This window comes from Aquarana catesbeiana, linkage group LG09 (assembly GCF_042186555.1).
Source record: "Aquarana catesbeiana isolate 2022-GZ linkage group LG09, ASM4218655v1, whole genome shotgun sequence".
Taxonomy (NCBI): domain Eukaryota; kingdom Metazoa; phylum Chordata; class Amphibia; order Anura; family Ranidae; genus Aquarana; species Aquarana catesbeiana.
Genome location: NC_133332.1, coordinates 88,050,758 through 88,062,771, shown reverse-complemented (window position 1 = coordinate 88,062,771; position 12,014 = coordinate 88,050,758). Strand labels below are relative to the sequence as shown.

The 12,014-nt window shown below is 40.4% G+C and overlaps 1 protein-coding gene across 1 annotated transcript in view; it reads right to left on the bottom strand.

Moving 5' to 3' along the window:
* Window positions 1–2,827: 2,827 nt before the first annotated feature.
* Window positions 2,828–12,014, bottom strand: part of GNL1 (G protein nucleolar 1 (putative)) — a 73,673-nt gene continuing 64,486 nt past the window's right edge. The window contains exons 10-12 of the mRNA XM_073598913.1: window positions 8,564–8,711; window positions 8,321–8,461; window positions 2,828–4,952 (exon numbers count right to left, since the gene is read on the bottom strand). Coding sequence (XP_073455014.1) covers window positions 4,681–4,952; window positions 8,321–8,461; window positions 8,564–8,711 — 561 coding nt within the window. The 3' untranslated portion in view covers window positions 2,828–4,680. The remainder of the gene's footprint in view (window positions 4,953–8,320; window positions 8,462–8,563; window positions 8,712–12,014) is intronic.

Below are 12,014 nucleotides of genomic sequence, written 5' to 3'. Positions count from 1 at the left end.
CTTTTCTTCCTTAGAACAGGGTTCTGGAAAAAATGAAGGTAAAACAATATCCTGGTTTAGGTGAAAACCTGAAACCACCTTTGGCAGAAAGCTACTGTAGGATGAGGACGCAATACTACTCTATCCTTGTGAGCGATTAAATATGGCTCTTTACAATAAAGAGCCGCCCACTCCGACACCCTTCTTGCAGAAGAAATGGCTACCAGAAAAACTAGCTTCCTTGTCAAAAAAGGACCAAAGGAATATGTCGTATCGGCTCAAAAGGCTGTTTCTGTAATGCCGACAGAACTAAATTCAAGTCCCAAAGGTTCAGGGGCGCTCTAACGAGTGGATTAAGCCGCGTTACCCCCTGTATAAATAAATTAAATCCTGACAGGAGAATTCTGCAACCTGAATGTCCAGGCCCTTAGGGCTAGACGCGCTGCCCGCATTGTCAACCGGACAAGTCAAACTTTTATTCACAGAGGATAGAGCAGCGTCAATTGCTGGTATACTCCACATCATACTCCAATTTTTCCTCCATAGGATAAAGTGTTGAAAACTTTTTAGGAGGGAAAAAGTGCTTATCTGGGTGATCCCACTTAGAATACAGAAGCTTTTCTTGTAATGAATGGACAGGAAAGGCACACAAGGCTTGAGGAGGCTTTAGTGAACCCAAACAGGAAGTGGGCTCTTCAACTGACTCCATTAAGGGTAGCTTAAATATGGAGCAGACCATTTCTGTAAGAGAATGCACCAGCAACTTCTCAGCATGTGAAGCTGAAGAAGGCCCTTCCCCATTTGATCCCTCGGAAGAGGAATCATCAGCCTCTTCACGGTCCCCTGAGGGGGATTCATCTTCCCCCTCTCACTGTTCCTCTGTTTGAGGATCCTGGGTAGTAGAAGGGGACCTAATGCGTTTTCTTCCACTCTGTGAAGATGCGATTAAAGCCACTAATCTTTCCTCCAATCTACTCATAGCTGAGGAGAAAACCTGCTTAGTTATATAGACAGGGGCTGAAGTGTCGGAAGCAGTTGCAGCCCCTGATGACCCCGATGGCTCACTCTGATGAGCCTCCCTAGGTCTTTCAGGGGGGGGGGGATGGTGTTGCAGAGGGAGGGTCCTTAGGGGGACCCCTTTGTGCCCTTGGTTTTTGTGGTATTTGTACCACCCCCTCTGGTCATAGTGCCAAGCACAAACGCAGAGGTACTATTAAGCTCAACCTGATGCTTAAGAAAACGTGCCTGGGAATGCCTGCGTCGCCCACACTCACATGCCACACGTCCACTCTGTGTCCCTCCTTCAGCTGTATGCACCTGAAAAAAGGTGCATTTTATAGCTATACAGCCGGCGTTATGGACACTGAAGCACGCCAACGCCGCTAAACCCGCCCCTTCCTCCGACCACCCACCGCATCTATTTCAAAATAGACCCGCGCGAGCGGGCTCCAATCCTGACCGGATCGCATGGAGGAGGACTGGGGTGGAGGAGAGGAGGAGAGCTGCCGAAGGGAACTGCTGTAATGGCGGCGGGAGCGGCGCGGCACACCGCCAACTGACGCCATGCTCCCTCTGCCTCCTGGAGTGAAGCTATCCAGGTGGGGGGGGGGTTTGGGGATGGGGGGACATTCCTAGGAGAAAAAAAAAAAAAAAACCCTTTCCACGTCTTTCCCTGCAGCTTGGGCTGGAGGAAGCATGCAGCTTGTGACACAGAGCGAGACTGGCAAGCATGGAACAGGAACATGCTCTTGACAGCCCCTGGTGGTGACTATAGGCATGACAACATTTACTTAAAGGAGAAAACCCACAAGAATTAGAAAAATTCCTTATGAATCTCCCTTACCTTATCCAGCTGCAGGGTTCTGTGATAACAGGCCTAATCTTCACCACTCACGGTGGGCTCCATTAAAAACCTTCAGGGACCGGGGCCCCCTTTTTATCGGGGGATCCACAGCCCTGGGCCTGTAAAGCACCCCGCCAGGAATATGGCTGAAAAAAAAATCAAATACTGGATCCCGGGGTCCAGCTCTCTAAAAAGAGAAGCGTTACAGGCAAAACTTTGTTTCTTCAGACACGAGGCTCGGGTACCATTCAATTCGGCCTGGAAAAGACACTTTGAATAGATCCGGTTGCATAGCTTGCCCCAGCAAGGAATATTCCAGCGAAGCTCAGCACAGCACATCTTTACTCGTGACCAACACCTAAGACACTGATGAAAAAACGGAGGTACTCCCGGTAAGGGGGGGGGGGGGTTATATGGAGAATTGAACTTCCTGTTTAGGGTGTGCCAGTGTCCATCACCTGAAGGTGCCATATAACTCATACAGTTATAACTGAGGCTCTGTGTCCCGTGATGTACGATAAAGAAACAATATTTTTATTTTTAGATAGTGTATGGATCAGACCCTCTGTCGAGTTATTTTGTGTCCCCCACTGAGGAGAAACACCCCCCCAGGATTTGACACGGTGACCACGGTCCCTGAAAAAAAGCTAAATTGCAGTCCAAATGTTTAGAGTTTTCACCAGAGCAAGAGATAAGGGTATCCAATGTAGACAAATGTGCTGGTGTCAACTGTAAGACAGGAATCCCCTCACTTTGATATTCACTCTTATTTCCAGCTGCATAGTCAGGGGAGGAAATGAAGGAAAATCTCCCCAGTGGGACACAGACAAAAAAAGATTTGGCTAATCATACATTTTAATGGCCTGTCTACTTTCACTGAATGTGAAGAACATGCAGCACACTTGAAGAATAAACTTGTCACCACCAGACAGTGATCATGGGCAGAAGAAGTGAAAGTGGAACAGGCTTTTTAAATGTACTATCAGTAAAAGAAGCCAGTTAGGATTCAGTAAATATAGTTGTATTTATTTTGTATACCGCAAAATAGACATCTGAAGCCATGAAAACAAAGAAATTGGTTAAACGGGCCTTGCAAGCTTGAGGCAGGAGGGAGTACCAGATATGAGGTAGGGCTGTCACTCCTGTGGAAAATTTTGCAGGCCTCACTCATACTATAAGCTTACCATGAGCAGGTGACTAATTCCCTCCAACACTGCAAAAATTCAGTCACTTGCAATTATTTTTGTATGCTATACAACTCCACATGCCATGCACCCCAAGTCCATCAGCACCAAAATACCAGAAGTTTTATGGAACTTGGTCCATCAAACTCCCGCAGCTTCATTTGTGGGAGATGAACATTAGTCAGTTTTCAGACTGAATTGTGTCAGGAAAAAAAATACACATTAATTATTGTTATGAGCATCTTGGTCCCCCAATCTCTTCATCAAAGCACGGTTAAGCAAAAAAGCACAAGCGATACACAATGTAGCCTAAAGAAAGCAGCTTAGCTCTCTTATAGTACACCCAAATACCTTACGCATTGCGGACTTCATCCTCAGTTTAGAGCCAAGACACCTCAATTTGGTAACTTGTCGTTACAAAAGTTTACGAAGCTCTCACTGAAAGCAATCGTTATGCTGGTGAACAAATGGGCCCCAAGCTCATTTAACTTGGAAATGTAAATAGGTTTATGTCTAATTTTCCAGATCACTGATTACGTGAATAATAATTTCTAATAGCTCTGCCATTCTGTTTCAAAAGCCTTAAAAAAAATGTTTAAAAGATTTTGAATTAAGTACAGTTCTTGCAAAGGGAACCAATAAAATAATTCCTTTCATGTTTCGATTGGAGTGCTAGGGAAAGAAAAGGGAGAATTTGATTGGTTAACCCGGGTGGCGAGACTAGTATTTCTTTTACATAGGCAAGAGGTCCATTATCATAACTACTGATCTGCCAACAAAAATTGCCATCTACAATGCACAGGCAATGACAGAGGAATCCCTAAGGCTGGCCAAACATTAGACAATTTTCCTTTAGATTTACCAAAACCATATAATATGAGGTCAGACCTAAAACACTTTCAATTTGGTATGCAATCAGGCAGGCCATTGCACTACATAGTTGAAGGTAAATATAAAGGAAATTGGATAAGAAAATTGTATAATGTATGGCCAAGCTTAAGGCTTGGAACACACCAGACACATACATTTTAGCATGCATGATTAGAAGTATGATTAAGGAGTGTATTCGATGGACTTGCATGGGGAGAAGGCAGACTGACATGCTGAAAATGCAGTAAGAAAAACCCCCTTTTCAACAGACACTGATGAAAGGTATTGGGGAGAACATGCCCCACTGAAAACATAGGATTGTCTCAGATACGTGCATTTGAACTATGCAGAAATTAAAACAAAAAACCCCAGGCCCCGGTTCAGTTATCCATCACTGCAATCCCATATGCTGATAGCAGGCTTGTATTTAGACATCCTGTAGCTCTAGATACACAGTTGTTGTAAATACAGCCCTGACTATTAGGTAAACCCTACCATTTTGCCAAAAAATAAATGGAAGGAAATGACAAACCAAAATGTGAGGAATGTAACATTTCAAACCCGTCAAAATACAAAAAAAAAAAAAAAAAAAAAAAAAAACTATAATCCATTTCGCCAATCTGTGTGTAAGTTTGGAGTGCAAAAAGCAATAACGGAGCATACGTTATCAGCTTTTGAAAAACTGTCTGAAATGGTCTCTTCTTAGACCCCTGCAGACAGTTAATCACTGGGATGCTTTAAAATCAAAAGCCAACAGTTTGTCCTCTTCTGAAGCATAGCCAGGTCAAAATTCACATTCAAAACTTAACACTCATCTTCCCCAAGAAGGGCGTAAGGGTTTACATCAGCGCTTTTTGCTTTGACACTTTTTTTGGCATGAGACTGAGAGGCGTCCCCTTCCTCCTCTTCGGCATCCTCCTCCTCATCTGCATCTCGGTCTCTCTCTTCTTCCTCCTCCCCTGAGCTAGAGATCTCTTCTTCTTCCTCGCCACCGGAGGAGGATCGACTGTCTGGCCGGCCCCGGGCTTGCATAAGACTGATCATTTCCAGTGTATCTGGGTGTTGCTCCCATGCCTCTATAAAGGGGGGGGGGGGGAGAAATAAACAGGGCCTCAACATTGGAGGAAGCAGGTACACACACACACACACACACACAATATATATATATATATATATATATATATATATATATATATATATATATATATATATATATATATATTTATATATTTATTTATGGGCTGGGGAAAAGAATCGATTTGATTCTTGAATCGAGTTGAGAGGTCAAATCAATTCAAAATTTCAGCAAACTGATTTTTTTTTTTTCACCAGGACACCGCGCCGGTCCTGAGGAGCTGCAGGCAGGCGTTTTTAGGTGAGGCCGCGGTTTCAGCCTAGTCCGCGATGCCGCGGCCTTGCCTAAAAACACGCTCCTCAGGACCGGCGCGGTGTCCAAAAAAAAAAAACTCCACTCGAATTGTGAATTGGAGTTTAAAAAAAAAAAAAAAAAAATTATAATAATCGCATATTTTTTTTTTTGAGAAAATCGCCCAGCTCTAATATATATATATATATATAATATTGAATAAGTGCACCATTATTCCTTTTTAAATATTCCATGTTGGTGTTTTGAGTGCACTCCCAAGTGGTTGCAGCTGTTCACAATATTACTGATTTGAGGTGTCGCATAGCAGCGCACAAGTTTTTTCCATTGCACATTAGCTACTTTTTTTTCATATATATATATATATATATATATATATATATATATATATATATATATATATATATATATATATATATATATATATATATATATATATGAAAAAAAAGTAGCTAATGTGCAATGGAAAAAACTTGTGCGCTGCTATGCGACACCTCAAATCAGTAATATTGTGAACAGCTGCAACCACTTGGGAGTGCACTCAAAACACCAACATGGAATATTTAAAAAGGAATAATGGTGCACTTATTCAATATTAAACAATAATTAATTATAGCAAACAAAAAGAAGGACAAATGAATAAGAATGAGTGAAAATTGGAAAAAAAAAAAAAAAAAAAAAAAAAAAAAAAAAGTGGAACCAAGCAATAAATAAATGAATAAAGTCCAAGGAACAAAAAGATAAAAATAAAATAATAATAATATATACATACACACATATATATATATATATATATATATATATATATATATATATATATATATATATATATATATATATATATATATATATACATATATATATATATATATACACACACACACACACACACACACACACACACACATACACATATATATATACACACACACACACACACATATGCATATATTTTATAGCAAGCGTCCTCCCTACTGTGTAGACAGATGGACTGAAGCACCATACAACACCTTCAACAGAGAAGTTCCAAGAAGTGATCACCACCCAAGTGTAACCATAAATGTCTAATCTCCAGCCTTGCATATACATACATACATACATACATACACACACACAGTTATGCTCATAAGTTTACATACCCTGGCACAATTTCTGATTTCTTGGCCATTTTTCAGAGAATATGAATGATGACACAAAAACTTGCTCCCCATTCACACCTGAGACCTTGTAACACTAACAAGTCACATGACACCAGGGAGGGAAAATGGCTAATTGGGCCCAATTTGGACATTTTCACTTATATATATTATATTTTGTGTTTGGTTATTTTTGTGGTCACTACAGGTATTAGGATTATGGTATCTTCCATATATTTTGTGTTATATTTACAGAACCCAGGTTCTCCACATATACAGTAGATGCACTTGCTGAACACCTTTTGACATTTATATGTGCAATTAGTTCATAGTTACACAATTTTTTTCTATTGATTTAAACATCTTTAATTGGTTATTTAAATGTCAGAGGTCTATGTTTTTTTTTTTTATGGTTTTGAGGAGATAGCGTTTGTTTCATATCTAGTTGTCCCTAGTTACCGCACAAGGTGGTGTAGTTCTGGTTTGAGTTTTATTCCTTTATGACAATCTAAATAAGTACCAAATCTTGTTACTATGTGATGCACAAGCTTCACAGAGTAAACAAAACATTTCTGTTAGATCCCTTGAGTAAAGCAAAATCCTGCGTTATCTGCTTGCCGACTGTATACTGCATATATACGGCAGCAAGGCAGCTCTCCTGCGCTGCATCACACACCTAGTACGTGATCCAGCACTTCTGGGTTAGAATTATTCACAATGGGAGCAGATCAGCGGGTACTGCAGACCATGTCCGCCGGCACACGCCGATTATTCCTTACACAGGCAGAACGGCAGTCTGCCTATGTAAACAAGGCAGATTGCTGTTCTGTCAGCGGGAAAGACATTGATCCTGTGTTCCCGATAAGCAGGGACACGGATCTCTGCCGTCCCCTAGGTAAAGCACCTCTAACAGTTTAGTAAAACACAGGCTAGGAACACATTTAACCTTTTGATCTCCCCTGATGTTAACCCCTTCCCAGCCAGTGTTATTCGTACAGTACATATTTTTAGCACTGATCACTGTATTGGCGTCACTGGCTCCCCAAAAAAAACCCAAAAAGGGTCAGAAATGTCAGTTAGTGTCCCGACTGTCCGCCGCAATTTCGTAGTCCCCCTATAAGTCGCTGCCATTACTAGTAAAAAGAATAAATAAATAAAAATTCCATAAAAATATACCAGTTTGTAGGAAACCAAACAATATACGCTTATTGGGATTTTTTTTTTTATCAAAAATACGTAGGAGAATACATATTGGCCTAAATTTATTAAGAAATTCGATTTTTTACTGGATGTGTTTTATAGCAGAAAGTAAAAAAATTGTGTTTTTTTTTTTTTTTTTTCAAAATTTACGGTCTGTTTTTGTTGGTAGTGGAAAAAAAAAAAAAAAGTCAAGGTGATCAAATAGCACCAAAAGAAAGCTCTATTTGTGGGGAAAAAAGGACATGCATTTAATTTGGGTACATAGTCGTAGGACCGTGCAATTGTCAGTTAAAGTAACGCAGTGCAGAAGCGGTTATTTGTGTTTCACAAGCTTCTCCTCCCAGACACTGGAGCTCACAGTGGGAGGGTTTCAGGAATGGAGGCAGTGCTGTCAATCCAGAAAGCAGTGGGAAGGATAGCATGTGGCCAAGTGCTGGTTGACGAGCTACATACAGGCTTGTGAATCAGCATTGACAACACTGATGGGCCTCTTCAACATTTTTCATCCCACTATGATGCAAGCAGGCACAGCCTACATGAGAGTGGCAACTGCTCTGATTTGAAGAAAGGGGCAGCACTGTTGACACAACATCACAGAAAGCTGTATTAGGTGTACTTCATTGGCAGGCTCAACGTGTATTTGTCAGGCTTCGCAGAGAAACTAAGAGAAAACGGTTAACAAGTAACTTCATTGGCCAAAAACAGAAAGAAATTCTGAAAATACCTTTGCGACATGAGTAGCCTGGGGGCCTCATGCATAAACAAAGTCGTCCGTCAACGGCAAGGCGCAGCAAACTGTTGGCAGCTCGGTAGGCATCATTGCGTGCGGCTTTTGCAGTCTTATATCCACGTTTTTCAGCCCAGGCTGTGCACAGAATTGAGGGGGGGAGGATAAGAACATGGATGTAAATCACTCTCTAAAGCAGGTCTACAAGATGAACATGCAAACCATTAATCAGCTTCTTACCATCACAGATGCCCCATGCTGTCCAACCATGCTCGCCTTCGGGATAAGTCAGATTGAGGAGTCTGGGTACAGGTACTCGGCAAGACAGGTAGCCCACGGAGGTATAAGGTTCTTGAATTTGTGCAATAGGGTATATGCCAGCAAGCAGCTGCGGGAGTCATAGCAAGAATTGGTTAAAGCTTCTTTGAAATCTCATACCTGTATATTTATCTATAAGCCCTGCACCCTTGCATATAATTTGTGAAGGATTATTAAATGGAAATTCCTTACATACCACTTTCTCAGTGAAAATGCAGCTTTCTGCTCTCTCATTCCAGTGCTCTGTGCTGGCGTAGCTGAGGAACAGCCACACCCTTTATCACAAATGTCTTCACACTGACTCGTACTGCAGAGCAATCCGTTTTATACAGTGCTGTTATTTTCTTATGGTATGATTATAAACAAAACTTTGACTATTTTGGACAAGTAACCACTGTCAGTATTTTTTTCCCCATCTGTGTCCCATTTTGGAGATTTCCCTTCACTTCCTATCCCAGTGCCAAACAGGAAGTGAGAGGAAATCCATGCAAATTAAAGTGGGAGTAACCTTGCATATGCAAGCTCACTTCTGTAAACTATTTTAACCTATGAAATGGCTTTTGATGGTGTTTTTTGTATTTAAATAAAAACTTTTTACCCTTGGATCATTTGTATATAGGATTGATTTGTGAGATCCCATTACAATAAACTGATATATAGGAAAAAAAAAAAAAAAAAAAAAGGAGGGCATGAGCTCAGTTGAAACATCGACACCACATCCCCAGTATTTATGAAAAAAACAAAGAGGAAATGGGACTTTAAAGGTGTTGAAATCTTCTCACAGAATGATTACCAGTACACAAACATTTAGTTAAAAAAGGTTCTTTATTACAAAACTGATTAAAAAGTAGCATTGGGGGTATATGTACCCCTAAAAAAAACAAGAACAACTTCCACAGCCCATATTCCAAACCAAAAAACACCCCTAAAGATAGAGGTCCTTTTCTATGAACATTTAAATAGTGAGATCTATTTTGTATTCAACAGTTAATCATGACAATACATCAAAATTTCACGAAATGGGAAGGATAACTTATTTAGACGCGTTTCATCTTGTCAGCTACCTCAGAGGCTGCTCATCAAGCAACCACATGGAGGCACATCCTGGAACAGCAGCTATCATCGCTGAGGTGCTGGCATTTCAATTGAGCCTGTCTTTCTAGAGCTTTGCATTTGTATGTAGCCATCTGCCTTCATCTTGAATCTGAAGTGCACTACAGGATATAGACCGGCAAGGTCCTCTTTGGATTTGACAACATAAGAAGCTATTTCCTTTTTCCTCTTTTTTGATGCACTGTGTTCATGGCTCCCTGGTGGGGTTTTTCAGTCTGTGTTATCCACCCAGTGTCTTTTTGATACCATCTTATACCTGTCCTGCGCTTGACTACATTGGCAGAGATTATCAGTGTGCTCACTGGACCCCCTGAGACAAAGTTCTGTTTTATATTTATTCAAACCTTTTTAACCGCACCCCCCGAGGAAGCAGACAAGGCGATATACGTTGGGATGAGTTATTCTTCCTATATGTGAAATTTTGATCGGTTATCACAATTATTTTTTGAATACCAAATAGAGCTCACTATTTAAATATTCATAGGGAAGGACCTTTATCTTTAGGGGTGTTTTGGTTGGAATATAGGTTGTGGAAGTTCTTCATGTTTTTAGGGGTACATATACCCTCAGTGCTACTTTTTAATTGTAATAAAGAACCTATTTACCTAAATGTTTGTGTACTGGCAATTGTTCTGTGAGAAGTTTTCAACACCTTTAAGGTCCAATTTCCTGATTTACCTCTGTTTTCTCAATGAATTGATATATCTATACATTACAGCACCATCTTGTGGTCTCTTTTTCATATAGCGCTCTGGTTTGTGGGTTTCTTTAGAAAACGATCAGGCAGGGGTTATTTATTATCCCTCTCTACTGTATCTATAACTAAAAGAAAAAAAAAACAAAAAACGCACAGAATGGACCTTACTACGTGCTATTACGCCATCAGCAGGCTGGAAGGCTACTAAAGGAGAACTTCATCAGTAATTTTTTTTCAGCTACCCATTACATAAGCCAGTACCATTATCATGGCATCATTTTGAATAGCTGACAGGGGAGGTAGGACATGCTGCAATTTCATAATTAACAGATCAGCATGCTTCATCCAACACCAAAAAGTTGTCAAAGACTGGAAAACTAAACTCAGCTCACAGCAGCTCATTGGTAAAGTATGTATATTATGACAATCGCACACACTTTTTATTTATTTTTTCCTAACAGTATGGCGCTACCAAATCAATAGTTAATAAAACATATCAAAAACCATAAATCAGACACAATCAGTACAATCTCGTGAAAGTCCCATAAAATATAACGGTGTGTTCATAAAACAATCCAGTCACTGTTATGAAAGATGTGTGCTGCTTGTAATTCTCCTTACATCGTGCTCCACCACAAGTGTGTATAAAATGTACACTCACCAACCATCATTACAAAACACTCCTTATATTAATCCAGCTCCTTGATCACCAGCCATCAGGAGGACCCTGCAGTGAGATCAGCTCTCTAACCCACAGACTTCTCCAGATAGCTCTCTCTTGCATATAGTTCAAATAAACAGACCCAGAAAAAGGTATAATAAAGGATCAGAGTGCAGTACTTTTATTTAAAACTTTAACCAATGGTAAGAAATATAAAATGCGCACTTACATTTAATGGTGTTATAAGTCAGTACGAACATATACAGCCTCAATCTTCCTGGAGTATACGGCAAGCGCACATTGAGGCTGTATATGTTGCTGCTGACCTATAGCACCATTAAATGTAAGTGCGCATTTTATATTTCTTACCATTGGTTAAAGTTTTAAATAAAAGTACTACACTCTGATCCTTTATTATACCTTTTCTGGGTCCGTTTATTTGAAATATATGCGAGAGAGAGAGCTATATGGAGAAGTATGTGGGAGTAGAGAGCCGATATCGTTGCAGGGTCCTCCTGAAGGCTGGTGATCAAAGAGCTGCATTAAAATAGGATTTTTTAAAACAGCTTACCTGTAAAATCCTTTTCTTTCGAAGGACATCACGGGACACAGAGCCACAGTAATTACTGATGGGTTATATAGGTATCACTGGTGATTGGACACTGGCACACCCTATCAGGAAGTTCAACCCCCTATATAATCCCTCCCCCTTGCAGGGATACCTCAGTTTTGTAGCCAAGCAATATAGTGTATTAGAAGAGGGGCGGGACCTCTGTGTCCCGTGATGTCCTTCGAAAGAAAAGGATTTTACAGGTAAGCTGTTTTAAAAAATCCTATTTTCTTTCTCGAACATCACGGGACACAGAGCCACAGTAATTACTGATGGGATGTCCCAGAGCAAT